The sequence below is a fragment of the Cebidichthys violaceus genome, unplaced genomic scaffold (assembly GCF_023349555.1).
Source record: "Cebidichthys violaceus isolate CVI_PGR_0920_01 unplaced genomic scaffold, fCebVio1.0.p SCAF_13, whole genome shotgun sequence".
NCBI classification, from domain to species: Eukaryota; Metazoa; Chordata; class Actinopteri; order Perciformes; family Stichaeidae; genus Cebidichthys; species Cebidichthys violaceus.
Genome location: NW_027176296.1, coordinates 15128387 through 15147294, shown reverse-complemented (window position 1 = coordinate 15147294; position 18908 = coordinate 15128387). Strand labels below are relative to the sequence as shown.

Here is an 18908-nt window from a genome sequence, read left to right as displayed (position 1 = left end):
ATTTTAGCAAAATATACATAGATTGAGCTGTGGACAGATCAGCTGTAACTCTAAATACAACTTCGTGGTCGTCCTACATTCACAAACTAAAACAAAATTGACTCGAGTTGAAAAATGTAGGAATGAACCTGGATGTGTTCCTGGTGATGGTTTCAGAAGTGCTGGCGGTCAAAACGGATCACTTTCTTGTAGCTCTGCACGATTTTTTTTCGTAGCATTTTAAATTCCTTTTTTTCAAGCACAAAGGTCAGCTCACTCTTTTTGGCCCGCTTCCTCTTCTACTGGAGCTGATTTTGCATGAAAGTCTTCCGCTGTACCGCAGCATTGTTTCACAAGGGGCCCCGGACTCCACAGATAAGCGCATCAGCCATTACCGGGTTCCTCCTTCAGACCTATTAGGTCTTGCAAGGACTTCAAACACCAATTTGTTCTGCAAATAGCCTATTCAATTTGTGCCTGCCAGAGAGAGACACCTCTCTCCCCCTCTGCAGTAATTGAATCTTCAAAGGGACATTTTCCTCTATTTCTGTCAGGTATTAGAGTGATGAATAGCAAACGGTCATTTGAACAGAAAGAGAGGATACATGTTTATCCGTTTTCAGTTAAGACGCTCATCATGCGCCCTGATGATTGCTGGGGCTGGAAATCGAATGGCGGCGCTGCCGGATCGTCAACAGATGATTTCCAACGGCGAGGCAGACAAATCAGGCTTTGTTATCAGGCTTTTGCACCAAAGATGAATTCTTGGGCACTTGATGAATTGGACTTGCAGGACGTGTGTGAAGTGTGTGTTCTGAGTCCTAATAACAAACTCAAATTGTAACTTTGGGTACAGATTCGGAGGCTTTACAATGACTTTAAGGAGACTTCTTTTTTAAATCTTCAATATTTTTATTAGTTAAATACACCATACTGGAGCAAATGTCTCGGAAAATATCACAAATAAATTTCTCTTTCATTCAGCATTTATATGTTGGTGATGATCTCTACATATTACTGACTATGAGCAAATTTCTTCTGTTTGCCGTGGGTTTAGGTTTCCGGGGGGGGGGGGGGGGGGGGGGGGCTGGAGTGCGGAGGGTTGGATGTACTGTAGCCACGCCTGGACGACGACATTTACATGCATACTGTACATACATGGTAGTTTTACAAATACACCAAGAGAGTGTTCATGATTTGTTTTTCACAAAAAAAAGCCACAGATTTTTTTTTTTCATTTTTGTTTTTTTTAAACCCCATCTTTTTTCTATATATACCACCAAAGAAAAGAAGAAAAAAAAAAAGAACACATTCCCCTCTGACAACACTTAAAATATATAAAGTGGAAACACCATGTTGTTGGGGAATGAGGATAGAAAAGGAAGAGAGGAAAAATGAAAAGGTCCCAGGTTTTCCCCCAAAATGTCTTTTAAACAAATATGCAGAGTGGAAAAATCCTGCATCTCTTCAACATCATTAGTCTTTATTCTCTTCCCCTCACTGCAGTCACAACATCCTCTCCTGTTTTATTTCATTTTCGCTTCCTGAAGAGTCCTCTTGGACTCTGATCGGTCTCCTCCTCCTCCTCCTTCTTCTTCTTCTTCTTCTTCTTTTTTAAAAATTCCAAGGTCACGGAGTCCTCAGCGTTTCCCGATTCAGGCGCATTAAGTGCAAGTATCCACCCATATTTGGGGAAAAGCCGAGGCTGAAAGGCTGAGTGTTGGGTATGGGTCGCAGAAATAAAAGTCAAGTAACTGGTAGGATGGGCAGAGGACTCCTTCTGGGAACGGAGGGCCTGGGAGCACAGCTGAAAGGCCGGGGTGCTGCTGATCCACGCCGTCTCGGGTGACAATGAGTAAGGGCTAAAATGAAGGCACACATCCTGCTTCCTGCACGGCTCCCGCCTAACACACCTAGTGAGAGAGATAAAAAAAATTGAAAAAAAACATTTTTTAAAAATTGAGTCCATCATTGAGAGCATCGGCTCACAAAATGCCATGAATGTTTCACCCTGATAAATCCACTTTCCACCAGCTCCAGTGTTTAATTTATTGATCAGCCAGGCTTTGAAACCCATCTGGTGTCCCATTTACTTTGCATTAACTTAAAAGTGCATCCATGAAGCGATTCTCTTTGGTATAATTATAACCGTGCTCTGACATAACTGCAGGAGGTGTTCAGTCCTGTGAAACCAAAAAATGGCTTTTCTTCCCCCCACCTCTTCTTCTTTTTCTTCTTTATGATTCTTGGAGGCGGTTTACTTTTCCCTTCATCCCTCAAATCACTAGGAGGGCTTCAGTCTATTAGTAATTGCAAACTCCTACTTGGGGGCTAATTAAAGTGACTGACGCTGGGAGGGTCTCGCTCCCCTGGGTCAAAGCAGCTCCGTATGAGGGAGGTAATTTGTCTGTTCTGAACAAAGAGATTAGGGAGAAGCTAGGAAGAAAGCCTAATAAATGAGCATCAAATGTCCCGCGCCGTCAACGTGGACGGCGCCAATTATGTCGCGGGCAAAATCACGCACATCATCAAAACGCCGGTCGGTAGATAACGCCGCGTTTTGCGTATCTGAGCTGACTGCTTCATCTCGCCCCTGCTGAACCAGCCCCGTGGTTCTGTATTCAGTCGGTGTTGTGCTGTTGAGGACACACGAGGTGTATTGATTCGGAGACTGTAAGTCTCTGTTATTCCAGGCCGTCCAAATTCCGCTTCAGCAGAAAAGGAACGAGAAGGCTTTTTGAGACGAAGTGCTTCGGCAGCTTCTCCTCGTCTCACTCGCTGGAGTTAAACAAAAGCATCCTGAGCCTGTTCCCACTGAGCGATGTGTCTCTGTTTATTTAATAATTCTCTCCCCGCTATAATTAAAGCACCGGAGCCAATATTCAGATTGCATTTTAGCATCAATAATTCAGCAGTTTTCACTACAATTGATGTTAGCGCATAAATAAACAATGAGGCCTCATATTTACCACACCAGCCATGCTGCGAGAGACGTTGGGGGGAGTGGGTGGGGGGAGTGGGGGAGTGAGGACTTAAACAGACATTTAAAATTAAGCTAGATAATGCAACGGCTTTCAATTTAAATGTGAGGAGCTCTAAGAGCTCTAAGAGCTGATTTGTAGAAGTGACAAGCTCTTAAAAGGCCCGTGACGTGGAGGGAGGGGGAGGGAGGGGGGGGGCTTAATGGAGTTCTACCTCTCCTCTACTCACAAAACCACTCAAGGTGAAATGCATGCTCCCAACAATATAATTCCTCTTTCAGTCAGACTCTGACACACTCCCAACACCCCCCCCCCCTCCCCATATCTCTCAGTGTGCTGTGTGTGCAGACAAGGTATCAATAAAGCTCCTTGTTGTGAGGCAAAAATGATCATATCTCCTGCGGGCAGAATGAAGCTATCCCGAAGAATGAAGTTATCCTTCGTATATGATTAGGCCTTCTGTTTTGCTTTCACTGGAGGCCTCAAGATCAAATCAGGGAAAGCCATGATGACAGCTTTCATGATCTACTGGCTGCTGCAGCTCGCTGTCTGCGTTCAACCTCGGGGCCCTGGATACATATTCGTTGGCCTTGGAGTGATGGCTTAGCCCAGGTGATCCCGGTCTTGTTGATACAGTCGTCAAATGCTGCTTCTTAAAACACGCGGCATTAATGGCAGCGTTCGTCTGCACAGCTGGAGGCGTGGCTCGGGACGGCAAATACATTCAAGATGAGTCAAACACGTATCTGCTCATAACAAAACGAGTGCGAGGGACAGCAGTACAAAAAAAAAGGAAAAAAAATCATTTTCACGTTTTGTGCTGACGGATAATACAGATTTTCCGAGTGCGTGTCCTTCAATAAGAATGATGGAAAAATCCATTGGCTGTCTGAAAATAAAATTCATCATCTGCTCTGTGAGATGTAGTATCTGCTGCTTGCCCTGCAGTGGAGCCGGATCGACGACATCAACGCAAACAGAGTGAAAAATGTTGCCGTGGAAATTACCGATGTTTTTTCTTTTCCTAGCTGTGGACTCCAGCTGACTGATGACGAGCTTTTACCGACTTGTCCTTCACTTCGGAGTAATCAGACCATTCTAATACTTAGAAATGAGACCACAAAGAACCTCGGGAGCTCCCCCCCCCCCCCCCCCCCTGTCGTGTCTAGTGCGGGCGTGTGGAGGATGGAGGTTCTTACCTTCTGGTCGGGCAGTAGTGGGTTCGTCTGCAGTGAACTCAAATGGCCGTTGATGAGCGCCGTGGGTCTGTCGTGTTCGCAGAACAGGCTGCCGTTGATGTAGTGGAACCGATCCCCGGGGACGAGCCGGTTCCGGCAGGTGGAACATGTGAAACACTGCGGGGGGGGGGGGGGGGGGAAACAACAGTTCACAACCAGGACCAGGAACACGAGGTGGTGCTCAATACTATTATGTAATAACACCATAACACCTCGGAGACAGAACCGTCTGCAGGTTTTACTGGTTGAAGGTGCAACATACAAGTACAAGTAAACGGCAACTTGAGGCTTTTTGAACTAGTATATTAATGGTTTGGTCAGAAAATAATGAAAAATGCTCATCACAATTTTCTGAAGCCAAAGTTGATGTTATCAGATGTCTTGTTTTTAAAAACACACTCAAGGATACGGTCTTACAAAGAGTGGATAATGTTCTTAAGTTTACCAGCTGAAGGCTTCATTGATTAAACTTGAGTTTACCTTGAGGTGGTACACATTGCCCTGTGCCCTCATCACCAGTTCACTGGCTGGAATGGACTGACCACAAGCGCTGCAAGCTCCACTGTTCCCAAATAATCTGAGAAAAATGAAGAAGAGGGAGAAGAGGGAGAAGAGCAAGTGTTACTTTGGAACCACAGCGTCGGCCTCGTGTCATGGACTGGCAGCCACGCTTCTTGTGTCCGTTCGGTACGTTCAGCGCTACGTTGTTCACCGTTCCCCAGCTCCGTTTCTAACTTGAAGGGGGAAAAACATACAGCAGGGAAACACCGAGGGGAGAGCGACAGAACGGAGGAACAGAAAACCATCACAATGTCGACGGAGGAATGAATCCCTCCAGCTCTCATTGCTCTCCGCCAGCATCCAGCACTGAAACGGCATATTACTTTTGGTGCACATTTTTTTGCAACCTAATAATAACCTGGAACATAAGCAATCAGGACCTAAGAGGATTTGATTGTACATCCAGGCGGAGACATAGTGCTTTTGCCATTAGGACTCCTGTGAATGCTCTGTCAGTGCCGTGTTTCCATTAGAAGCCAGTAGCTACTCGCGTTGATATATAATGTGCATGGGTTAACCTTTTCAATCATGGTGTCAACACTTTAGATTTGCTTCTGCTCATCTCTTTCGTCCCTAACCTTCTCTCTCTCTCCCTCTCTCTCCCTCTCTCCCCCTCTGCCTCTTGATAATGAAATGCTTGCTCCAGCTTCCCTTCTATCTTCCTTCTGAGTCCACAATTTAGATTACTTCATCTCGGTGAGCAGCAAACTGAATGAAATTTCGATTTGAGCAGAAAGTAATTTACTGGGATCTGGACCCATTTGTCATCATATCTCACCGGGTGTTTGCTCTATCACTGCACTTTTCCTAAGCAATCAAATAAGACCACGGCATCTGACATGCTCCGCAGAGAAGGGGAGAGAGGGATGGAGGAGAAGAAGAAAGGGATAGGGGGGAGTGGTTAACATTGGTGTGTGTGTGCTTCAGATAAAGTTGTTTGGCTCCAAAAGAAAAAATGAACAAGAATAAGAAACAACAGGTCGAAGTGCTGTACGAACGACTTTTTTTTTCCTCTTGTTCAGACATTCTTAAGGAGAATTTTACGAAAAGTATTTAACAAATTTGTGCAGAGACTCAGCGAAAGGAATAAATGCCTCTACCAATCCCGACCATAACCCAAGCAGTCGTTAGATGTATTGACGAACAAACAAGCCAGAGCTCTTTCGCAAAGGGACACAGAAATGGCTTTCAATAAGACAGCCTAGGCAGCAGCAAATTTTGTCTTGGCATCATTTGGAAAGGCTCCATCAAAACTCAATTTCAGAAACTAATTAACTGGAGACTGTCGTCACAACACTGCCAACTCTCCGCTTTCACTGGGAGAAACACGATGGTGGAGACGACCGTACAGGCCTCGCTTTAAGACTCGCGCAATCTGTGGGAAAGGCAAAAAAATAAATAAAAATACACTTTTACCGCGAAGCCACATCAAAGTCAAACTTTGCTCAAATTGAAAATATGCTCTTTGTGTTCGCGTTGAACTTATTCCCCCGAGGAGTTCCCCTCTGTGGGAATGCTTTTGAGAGGGTGTCGAAACAAAGACGTTTTCTCAACGCAGCCTTTTATGTCTCACCACAGTGCAGAACTCATACCAGGTTAATTATTTCATCAGGGGAGAGCTCTTGATAGTGTTTGATTTAAGGAGCCGAAGCCTTTAGGTGCTAAATTAAGCTGCTATATGGGTTTGAACTTGGGCTATAATGGCCTCCTCCGCCAGTGACCTACAGCGCTGAGGTGAAGTAGACACCCCCAGGTCAGTATAATTAAGGCCAAGGGACTCTTTAATTGCAGTGACACATCTGGTTTCAGCCTTTTTTTTCCCCTCCTAAGAAAAAAGGAAAAGAATCAGCGGCTCTTTCTTGGCTTCTGGAGGATGGCTTTGCTACGACACCGACGCGTTTGATTCAATTAAATAACACAAAAAGAAACACATCGGGAGCTGTCTGTTGTCTATATAGGCAGTGACTATTGGATTTCATTACAGCACTGACTGCCAGGTGAAATATAGCATGGCTTGCTGCTAGACTGTCTGGTAAATGCAGACCTCATTCACCAAGGCCTTTGAGTAGGGTAAAATTACCCCACAACAATGATTTCTGCAACACAGTCCATTAAAAATGCCTCTCTACATCAGCAGCCAAAGCACCTTAAAAGCACTAGGCCATATTGATACTGAAGCGGGGCTTTGCATAATGGCAAGAGCTGCATTAGAGAGAGAGAGAGAAAGAGAGAGAGAGAGAGTGAGAGGGAGAGGGTGGAGGGGCCGGGGTGGGGTGAGGAGATTGCTCGGATGAGGGAGGGTGTGCGTGGATCTGTGTTGTGTATGTGCATGTGTTTTGGGAACAGGAGGGTGGGAGATGTGTAGGGCTGGGTGGTGGTGGTGGTGGTGGTGGTTGCGGTGGGGGATCAGCCAAATTACACTTGGTTAATTCAGAGTAACAGATCTGGCCCCAAGTGAATTGAAGGCCTTGAATTAATTCTGTTATGACAAATCAAGATAAACGTTTCCCCTAAATTGCATGCGATTTAATTAATTTCTGAGATCCCGTTTTTTTCCCCTCTTCCCTGGCTTAATAGTTCACATTCTCTTGTGCTGTCATAGTGCTTGAGTGGGCAGACTTCAAAGTGATATTAAATAACCAACTATTAGATTTACCTCACACGTTCTATTGGAAAAGTGCCATTTAATTACCTAGGCTTATTCAATTAAGGGGACAGCGTTCTCACTGAATCCAGCAGCCACAAGTAAATTAATTCTCCCTCCACTAGCAGCCCACAGAAATAATATCAGCTCCAGCTTAAAACAACATGATCCCCCCCCCCCCCCCCCCCCCGCAGCAAACGCAACTTTGGCTTAAAAGTTCGACATTAGAGCTTTTGGCGGCAGCACTGCATGAAAAACAGGGATGGTGAATTGTGTGTGTGTGTGTGTGTGTGTGTGTGTGTGTGTGTGTGTGTGTGTGTGTGTGTGTGTGTGTGTGAATATTTCCCACTTGATTGATGGGAGATGGGTATCAACCCAGACCAGGCAGTACATCCCATTATAGCTGTGATGTGATGCGTTTCCACTCCTGATCAATCAGATGAGCCTTTTCTTATCAGCCGTATTAATCTCAGTTTGGAGCTTAACATGTATGTCGTACAGGCAGTATAGCAGTCTATTACAAAAAAATGAGTCTGGCCCTTTAAGATGAGGGGGGGTTGGGGGGGGGGGGGGGACAGCGTCAAATGGCCTTCGCAATAATCCCTCTTCTCTATCTGTCTTTCTCTCTTGCTCTCTCTCAAAAGCCAATTTGGTTAATTAAATGTTTTGTTTGCAGTGTGGCTCTCATTCATTTCGGACACGTCACTGGGAGCGGATACAAGCCAGGGACCAGATCTCATTAGATAAAACCCATCAGGACTAAAGGAAATGGAGGGGGACTATAATTAAAGCATTTAATTGTGTAGACTCACTGTCAGATGTTTTCTCTCCCTCTCTCCCCCCACGCTCCTATCTTTATCTCTACAGAGATCTCGTGGCTCCATAATATGCGTTTTAGCTCTTCCACCAAGCATGCTCTTATTTCAAGTGGAAAGGTGTATCCACATTCCCCCCCCCCCCCCCTCTTTCAATTTTAATTACGTTATAGTCCCATTATGAATGAAGTACCCCATTGACTTCCTCATCCTCTTCATGAGGCGGGTGTGAAAGCGCACAGGCACACTTTAGATTCTGAATTATCCGCGCGGATCTAATGGCAGTGTTGCATGTTCCTGTTTACTGTAAGCGCAATTACATCCTTAAGATTATTAAAGCACATAAAATGAACTGTACATCAGCTACATGGATTGTGACTTTTGAAAAGAGAGAAATTCAACAAAAGACATGTCTTGCGTTGATAGAAATGTGAACTAAAGTGTTAAATATTAATAGTCAAAACTGTTCATTAATAGGGCTAAAATCAATAGCATTCTCGTGCTCCAGGGTGAGTCAAGAAAGTAGTTGAACTTTCAGTCAACTGTGCCCGGTGCCGTAACATCAGACCGCTCTACATTACCAGGATGAGAGTGTGGTCAATAAGCTCTGGTTGGGTGTCTGGCACACCTACTAGAATATTTAAAAAGGCTCTCTTTGCTAATTAAATGCTGCTTTTCTGTTATTAAAAAAAAAAAAGACCGAAACGATGATCTGTGCTCCAACACGAACGCTGTACACATGTCTCGCAGAGCGAACATAAAAGCAACAACACCAAAATGTTGTGTCCTTCAGTTGACCGTGAACATGAAACGAACAACACGTTTGGCTTTGCGCTCTGTCAACATGCCAGCGTGTGTGACCTCGTTCGGGCTGGACCACGGAGACTTCAACCGGGACACTTTAATGAACACCGATGATGTCACTACATGATATGAGACACATGTTCTGCAGAAATACACCCCAACCCTGTTCATCATTGCATGACTAGCCCTATTTTTGTCTGTTTAGGACTTGATCTAATAACATTTCTTAATATATTCCAGCACTTTTAAAAAAGTATCTGGATTCTGAGAAACACACAACAACAAAAATAAATCATGCAGGATGTGAAATGAAACATCTAACTCATAATGTTGCTTTGGATAATCTGTGGTAATAATGATTATGATAATCTCCTGAAAATGGGTGCTGATCTAAATAATGCATGCGTGCGTTACAGGGTGATTTTCTTACCTGATGTAGTCGTTTCTACAGAGGATCATGCCGCTTTTTGTGTAGCACGACGTGCCGATTTCGCCCAGCTGGGCCTGGCAGCAGGAGCACTTGAGGCATCGGCTGTGCCAGTAGCTGTCCATGGTGTAAAGGAGGAAGCGGTCTGCGATTTTGCCCCCGCACCCTGCACACCGCTTCCAGGACAGAGAACCTGTGCCCACCGGTGGGGGCTGACTGCTGCCTCCCGGGTTCACCATCGTCCCTAGAAACACACCGGCAACAGATGACGTTAGCGGTCCGCTGGGTTGCACATGCCTCACCAGAAAGTTGCTGTTGCATACTTTTTACCAGGCAAGTATTGTTTTGTATACAATTGGATCAGGACCTGTGATGGGTCAGATCTCTATACAACAGGGTAATAAGATCATCTATACCACAAGTGAATTTAGAAATGATCAAATTTCAAAATTCCAGCCCCTTGGACATCCTGTTCCATCGGCTGCAGGCTGCAAATCGAACCAAAACACAATAGCTGATCTCATAAAAGGAACAGTTGCGAGTCCTGTTCTGCTACAAGCGGAGCTGCGAGTCATCCGGTGAACTAATCTGCCCTTGATCTCCGTCTCATCCCCTGCGCTGCTTCTTCGTTGGACCTCTCTCGTGATGAATGTCGGCTAACTGTTAACCCCCGGGAGCCAAAAAGGAACAATTATGCAGCTTTTTGTTGAGCTGTCCTGAGAAATTGTAAATAGCACAATACTTCACCACACAAGTCCTCACTCTATCGCAGTTTGAATGGCTGGGAGGTGGTGGTTACGGGCTAAAACACAAAGGAGTCCTGTATGAATAGGCCGAAACGGAATTGGCTTCAGACTGACATGCGAGACCGCTTGGCTCTCGGGCTCCGTGTTTACCAACAACTTGATGCCTGCAGGCCTTTGACCCCCGATCGATGAACTTGCAACTAAAAAAAACCCAAAACAATATGTAGCAACAGGACACACAGAACTGATCTACCACAGGCCCCCCTGTAATGATGCTTAAGTGTTCTAATCTAATGCAATGCAGGCATTTGTTTTCAATCCGCAAAATTAATGTGGCGTCTTTCAAATGTAATCTTCTCCAATTTGGTCGTGCAGACTACATGCCTGGATAAAGGCAAATCTTTGTTGAAAGGCAGGTAGGCTAATTAGAGTTGGGGGGGGAGAGAGAGAGAGGGGGGGGGGGGGGGCGGTGCACACAGAAAAGCATTCAGTAAGCCCATTAGCGATGGCTCTTAGGGACAAACCACAGCGTACCTTAGTGCTGATTAAATCTAAAGGGAGATGAATCAAAAAGCCGACCTGAAAGTGACTCCCTGGATAAACAAGACGGACCATCGTCAAGTTTCATTCAGAGAGGAGTTTCTTTTTTTTTTCCGCTGAGAGATGGAAGGGGACAGGAGGGGAAGGGGGTGAGGAGGCAGGAGGAGGAGGGAGCGGGGTGGCTTTTAACTTAAATGGGCTAACTCAAGTAATTACACGGGCAGGCAATTTGGGCGCAGAGACCAAGTCATGGAAAGATATAGAGAGAGAGAGAGAGAGAGAGAGAGAGAGAGAGAGAGAGAGAGAGAGAAAACATAGGAGGCAGCCATGTGCTAAAAAGGTCCTGTCCACTGGCCACTGCTTTTTAGTGGAAAATAAAAGAAATGTAGCATCACATTGGTGTTATTGCGGGGTTAAACGCGTGAACAGGGGATAATGAGGAGGGGGGGGGATACCGTCGCAAGAATAACACAGGCTATCAAATATCACCGCTAGCATTCTTAAGAGAGAGGCACGAGACGAGGCTAGTTTCATGGTGTAAACTAGCTATAACTACAACTGATAAAACACGCGTTTTTAACCATGCGACATAGCGGCAATAGAAGCGGACACTTACCTCGGTTGTCTCTTTTGAGAGTAATGGCTGTAAAGTTAATGACTTGCAGGGTAGCAGCGTAAACAGGTAGGCTGCAACAGTCCCCCCCTTCCCAAAAAAAAAGTACAGGTAAAAAGCGGATACACTATCGCGCGCGGTCGGCCTCCGGCTCCGCGCGACAGCGAGGAGTCGAGCTCGGACGTTCACTGGCAACAAGCGGAGCGCCGAGCAAATGGAGTTATCAGATAGTATTTCCACTGGACGGTTCCCGTTTTACTGTTGCTGCTTCAGTGTTCTGTTTTTCGCTCGAACAAAAGGAGTCCATCGCCAGATGTAATTACAGGACTACGCATGCCGTGCTGTCATCAGAGCGAGAAGCGCGTGCTTTAGCAAAAAAGAAAAAGGGAGAAGCAATAACGAGGCTGGCACACGGGCTATAATTGACTGTCCTCCGGTCTGCTCGCTGGGTCCCGTTAGCTGCTTGTTCTACATGTGTCGCTGACAGGAAGAAACCTCCAGTAAAAACCCCTTTTAGCCGCGTGACGAAGGCGCCGCCGCAGCCAATCGGCGCGCGGTCCATTTAGCAGGAATAACAAATCCAGCCAATCAGAGCGGGGCTGAGATTGACTCGTGGACACGCAAGAGATAGATGGATGGAAACGGAGGTGAATGGCACAGAGATGGGCCGGAGAGGTGCGAAAGAAACGGCGAAAAGACGAGTGTCAGATGTACACACTTGAAAACACTGCCGGGGAGAAGGAGAGGCTGCAAGGCACCAGTGGAAAAAACAAACATAATAGGGTCATTCTCAGGGTGTGTCGTGATTAATTAGTTACAACGATAAATTGTGTTACTGATTTGTCCATCTTCTTTTATCGTCTATACTATTGACAAAGGGAATGATTGGCCGTGATGGCTGAATGTTATTCTAAAAAAAACCCGGATGGATCTCCTTTTTGATCCGTGTCATACCAGGGCAGACTGAACATTTTTCTAAATGCGAGTTGCATGGCAGCACCCAGTAAGCTGCATTCATCTCACGTCTGAGTTTAATTAGTTGACATTCAATAACTACTTAGTTTACCGAGGGTGACTCCAACCTCTGGGAAATATCCAGGCCTAATAGCTGCGTAGTGGCGCCATCGTCTGTCACTGAAAATAATCGCAAGGCCTGCTGTCGCGTCCAACCTCATTAAGCCTCGGGTCATTGGTTTCAACACCTATTAAGGCTAATCTGCAAGACCTCGATTTGGCTGAGATCCTCGGATTCACCGAGTCTTGCAGTTTTAAGTTTCCACCATCACGTGAGTCTTCAAAGACGAGATGAACTGGAAGCGATCGCAACACCTCCTAATACAAATAATGTGGTGTTGACATGTTGCTGAACATAGTGTTGAAAGAGAAAGGAGATCCTCCTCTTTTATATTCAGCTTTTACGAGGGGAAAAAAAAATGAACCTGAAGTGCTGCAGTGTAGCAGCCTCGGATTGTTCTGTGAAAAACAAGTGACGTCTTTGGGTTAAACTTAAAAAAATAAATAAAAAAAAGTGTCGCTATTGGAGAAAAGTTGCCTCGGAGAAAAGTTGTTTGAGATTCACCGGGTTGACCGATTTTACATGACAAAACAGCTTAATTATAAGATGCCCCTGGCTTCATTAGAAAGACATCAGATGTATAAAGATTATCTTTTTCTTGACTTTAATTGTTTAATTATTCCTGCAGCTCCAAAGAGATTGTGCTGCATCAAGCTGATTTCCCTTTGGCAAAGCCGATGCTACTCCACCTTGGTTTGAGCCACATTCTCTTGACGTCCTCATCAAGCCTCTCACTCGCTAGAACAAAAAAACACAGAAGATGGCAAAGAATATCTTTTCCACCAAGGAATGATTAATTGATATAAATGATTAAAACAGAGGGAAATTATGAAATGAATTTGAAAAGGGGCCTCACAGGAAAAGCTTTGTTTGTTCCAGGCCTATTTTAATGAGCTTTTCATAACTGGGCAAGAGAAATCACTGTGTGTTCTTCTTCTGGAGCTCTTTTGCTAAATAATTGTGGCTAGCTGAAGTGAGGAGGAGGTGGAGGGGTCAGGGAGAGAAAACGGGAGAGGGGGTGAGGGGGGTCCCTCAGAAATTGATCATCTCCTTTCTCCGCTGAGATCTTTCAGTCCTGTGGTAGTTTCCAAGCAGCCGCATTATGAAGCACACCAGATGAAAAAAAAACAAAACACACACAGCGGCACACAACAATGTGCCGCAACACTATTTCAATGTTTAAACAGGGACAAGAGAGCGTCAGACGTGGCTCGCTGTGTTGATACTCCCCACAGGGGTGATCTCACCGAGATGAAAAGGAGACCACGGTGCCTCATAATGAAGCTGCTTGCCCTGTGGGAAAAAGCAAGAGAGTCACATTCAACATGGTGGTTAACTTCAGATTGGGTTTCACTCTATACACTCTATATATATTCTATTAACATGACAGTGAGAGGCCGCTTTCAATCTGCAAGTTTACACACCGCAGGCAATCTTCAAACTAAACAACGTGCAGGTCACTTTCCCTCGCAGTCATTTCATGAGATCACATTGCATTGTTTACCGCAGCAAAGTGTGGCCTTGTCTCCTGTTTGTGAAATAGCGTCACACTCGCTTTACTTGATGTGTGTGTGTGTGTGTGTGTGTGTGTGTGTGTGTGTGTGTGTGTGTGTGTGTGTGTGTGTGTGTGTGTGCGCACGCTGTCTTTTAAAGAGAACGATATTCAGTTAGCTGAGCCAACTGATGAGGGAAGATTAGAGTTCAGATTATCTACAGATAGAGAGGACCCAGTCCATGACTGAACGGAGGATGGCGGACTCGGCAGAAAGATCTCCAAATGAAATCTTCTAAATGAGTAACTGGCTACTTACCTGAAAACACATTAGGAATAGTTTCACATTTTTGAAAAGTACACTTACTTGCTTTCTTGCCTAGAGTTATTTGATACGGTCAATAGCACTCTTATGTCTATAGCATATGCTGAATGTGTAAACACAACCTCTAGTTAGCTTAGCTTAGCATAAAGTGTGGAAACCGGGGTAGACTGGAAAAAGGGGTGAAAAGCTTATTTGATATCAGACTCACAGTCTGTGTTGAGGTGCGAGCTGAAACTAGGACATGGTTAGCGTAGCTTAGCATTAGCCCGGCTATGTCCAAAGGTTACACTCATAAACTGTATATAAGAAGTGGATGTAGTCACAGTGACTTCACTAAGTACAACCAATGACTGAACAAGACATTTTTAGGTGACCCAAAATGTTACAAGTAACTTTCATGACCTGAAAACACACTGTGAAAGTGTTAAAGCTGAAAGATGATAACACAGACAACATAGTGACCTGTCAAATACAAGGTAGCCAACCCCTACCTTGTTTTATCATCTATTTGACTCTAAATGTGACCATAATTTACAAAATGAACATCATGCTACATTGAAGAAGACTTGAAACTAGCGATTAAATAAATGGTAGTAATAATAATAAGTGTGAAGTAGAGTCATTTTCTCATAGACTTCTATACAATCTGACGTCTTTTTGCAACCAGAGGAGTCGCCCCCTGATGGCCATTAGAAAAATTGCAAGTTTTAGGCTCTTCTACTTTGGCTTCTCTTTTCTGATCCAGAGGTTGTCGCCTGGTAATAGTCCAGGTTTTTCTACGGGTTAAACAGACTGTGTTAATTAGAGAGCTTTATATTTATTGGAAGGCAGATTTTGTTACCTTTGGAAAGAGCCAGACTAACTGATTTCATCCTGTTTCTAGCCTATATGCTAAGCTAAGCTAGCCGTCTGGCGTATCGATCTTCTCTTCTAACTCTTGGTAACCAGGCAAGAAAACATGTACGCAAATTCTCTCAGCTCCTTCAAACAATGGCAGTTTTTCTGCAAAAGTCTGGTGGTAAATTTGAAAACAAGCATAGAAGAACATTTCTGGCTCATTTGTGAGACGCTGAAAGACCACATTCATTGGAATACATGGCAAATCAATATGCCTCAGTAAGATGTGATGTTTAGTTGAGATGGCATGAAAATAAGCACATTCAGAATGACTAAATTAGTGTAATCAAACCCTTCAATCTGAGTTCATGGCGGTGTCGCGTTCTCTTGTGGTATGTTCTCTGTACTCCTGCCACTTTCCCATGTGGTTCCAGCTCTACTTGGGTCACGAAACAATGAAGCAGCCAGAAGTGTTTTGCTCAATATTCCCCTCTCAAAATATGTCTCACTTCATTTACTTGGCGGTATTGATCTTGGTCATTTATTGTTTAGTAATTAAACAGAGAACAAGTGAGTTTAAGTAAATAGTAATCAACACCTCGATAAACAAACCCCTGTATAGCAGTGGCTTTCTTCAAAATCCTGTGCGGATGATTTCACAAGCTCCGGGCAGTGCAACAACTCTGAAAATATATCTGTCAGGGCCAATACAGTGTCTGGAGATCAAGAGATAAAGTAATGTTTGGATCCAGAACAGCCCTGTGTTTGAGACACACGTCACACACACACACACAATGCAAATTAGTCAGCAGAGAGCCAGTAAGTATTATAGTAGCAATTATTGGCCTCAAAGGCATTGTTCAACATTCAGGGAAATACTCTATTTTGCTTTCTTTCTAAGTTGAGAAGATTCATATTCAGCTGCAGTCAGGACATCTTTAAGCCTAGCTTAGCGTTAAGACTGGAAACATGGGGAAACAGCTCTGTTCAAGAATTAAAAAATACACTTAAAAACACGTACAAAGCTGTCTTATTTTAACAGTTTATTTCAGTTGTTAAACCTACACATGAATAGAAATGTAAAAATGACGATTTCTGATTTTAAGGGGAGTTAAAAGCTGGATATATTTCTTGATGGACAACAATTAAGAATATAGTAATACCTGGTGACTACCTGGTGAATACAGCCTAGCATTCAGGAGCCAGATATTTCCATCAGGAGATGGTAGAAGCTCAAATAGAGCTAAAGGAGAGTGAATATTGGACTTACAGTAAATGGATAATACACACTATACTAAATGAATGCTGATGCTTCTCTGTTTCTGCTGGATGTGAAAACTGTTTATTCCTTTAAGAAAAAAAGTGTTCTGAAGTTGCCCTGCTTGTAGTATCATCTTCCAGTGTGACAGCAGTTTAAAGTAAGATTTGTATCATTTACATATTTTTCCCATATGTTTTTACATTGCACGTCTCTGCAGTGTGGGGTTAGATTATGCTGCAGCTTGGTGAAACAGGACTGAACTGGACTGGTCATTGTAACTCTCACATGGGGTAATCATCAGAGCATTGCTGTCTATATGTTTCTTTCTTCTATATGTGGCATTTTTAGATGGTTTGACATATTACACCCGCTTCAAATACTATCCGCCTGATAGATGTGGCTTAGAAGGGGCCTGTTACACCTATTAGTAGGTTCAGAAGGCCGATCATTTATTCACATGCTTCATCGACGCAAATACAAGAAGATGACACATGCCTCTAGTGGCTGTAGTAATCATGACGTGAGGAAAGGAGGAAGTCAGGTTGATGTAGTGTAAAAAGTGACATGGCCACAGGTCAGAACATAAGACTTTCACCCAGGAGACCACTGTTTGTGTCCCGAGTGAAACTAAAATTTACCACAGACTTGTTTTTCTGTACTTTTGTTACATAATTTATGTATTCTACTAACTACAAGTTATGTAAAGTATGTAGCAAACCAAAGCCACAAACTATTCCTAAACCTAACCAAGCAGTTTTGTTGCCTTAACATGAAGTTGTTTTGTTTTAGTTCAGTTTCACTTTCAATTTTTTTGAAAAATTGGTGCAGTTTCGCCCCTCTGAAGCATTAGAATGGTAGCGATCACCATTGATTTCACGCCCAGCCAATCGGCTGATAAAATTCGAAACGGTTGAAAAAAATGCACAAAGCTTTTCTTATTTGATATCATTCTAAACAAGAAGGGACTTTTGCTACCCATAGTTAACTAGTTACGCTCCTGTCTGCACAGGATTTGGGCTCCAGATGCAAACTTTTCCTGTAAAGCTGGGCCTGTATAATGAACCCATCTAGTCTGTTGTGACAGTTTCATATAAATGTAATGGATTTTGTAGGTTTTTGATGGATCAGGGTGCACATATTCAAACACAGCAGAAGCCCTTCACAGTAATGAATGTGCACAACAGAGCCAGAAAACATCTCAGCTATGGAAAAAAAAAGGAAAATGATTCGGAGTGATGGAATTCAGAAATTAAATGACAGAGGAGGAAAAAACAGCCCTTCCTTTAAGTGCTTTAATCGTTGGATAATTACTTCTACACACTATCTCAGACTCTGCATGCGCACACGTACAAACACAAACAGAACACCATGTGCTGCCTCTAACAACATTGCTTTAATGAAATGTCATGAATCCTTAACGAGTCCCGATGTCTTGTGATAAATTTCATAATTATTCAACCCCACACAACTGGAGAGGGAAATTCATCAGTCAAAGCAAATTAGTTGGGATCCATTAGGGTTCAGTGTCTTGTAGGGACATTCACTTTATTAGCTCCTTACACACATTGCCATAATTGGGAGCATATTTCATTTAGCTCTAACCCCACTTTGCTGAATGACTGCTCTTTTCCTTTTTTTTTTAATTTACGGCGACGCGCCACATACTGTGCATGCAGTCGCTGTTAAACAATGCAGTACAGTGTGGGAGATGATGTCTTTCCTTTGTTTGTGTCAGAGATGGCATACCTTCAACTTCGCGGTCTCACAATTTGCTCATTTTTCTGTCAGTGAGGCGCCGTGCCAAATCAACCTGGTCCATCTTCATTGATTCATCTCAAACTTCAAATGAAAGAAGTGGTAAGAAGCAACGATATCTGCTCCCTTTAATGTAGATTAAAACAAGCCAGTGATGAAAGAGGGTTTTGTCTTTTTGCGAGGAGGCCGTGGTCTGAGCATACAGCTCCTTGTTGATCAGCGGCACACGGCGGAGGGGATCATTTCTTTAGGATGACTGATGACGGCTTCCACTCACACAGATGCCTCTCTTGTTTGTCTTGGGGCTGCCTCGGGGTTCGCCTTACCCTCGCTCCTCTCCCTCTTGCTCTGACAACCTGCAGACGTCTCAGATGAGCGGCATTCTTCCCGCAGAGACGCCAAGTCTCAGACGCGGAAGAATGAACAGGAAGCCCTCTCTGTTTAGTGCCGAGGCCATGAGGATCTGATGGCGGAGAGCGCAGCCACTCGATGGTGGTTCGGGAGTCGGTCGAGCTTCAGGTTTTGTGAAGATCACGCACCAAAAAACAAACTGTTGTACTCAATTTTTGTGGCTCTGCAAATTATGCCCTCACAAACAATTAAAAAAAATATTTTTTTTTTATTGATTCAATGTTTTGACCAACACAACTCTGTTTTTGTTGGTATTTGCGAACTAGTGCAAATTCAGTAATAGCAAATACATGTTCGTCATGCAACCTTTGCCAGGCAGTTGGCTATTCTTTGCACTTACTTGTCATTTCCATGGCTTCATACATGCCTGTTTGGTGACCAGCTAAAGTTGTGTTTATGCAGAC

At 44.0% G+C, this 18908-nt stretch overlaps 1 protein-coding gene across 1 annotated transcript; it reads right to left on the bottom strand.

Moving 5' to 3' along the window:
* Positions 1-886: 886 nt before the first annotated feature.
* On the bottom strand, positions 887-11816 carry lmo4b (LIM domain only 4b). The gene is made up of 5 exons (XM_068707892.1): positions 11352-11816; positions 9453-9693; positions 4679-4775; positions 4160-4315; positions 887-1892 (listed from the first exon to the last, which is right to left on the bottom strand). The coding sequence occupies exons 2-5, from the start codon at positions 9686-9688 to the stop codon at positions 1884-1886; spliced, it is 498 nt and encodes a 165-aa protein (XP_068563993.1). The 5' UTR covers positions 9689-9693; positions 11352-11816; the 3' UTR covers positions 887-1883.
* Between the last annotated feature and the right edge of the window lie 7092 nt (positions 11817-18908).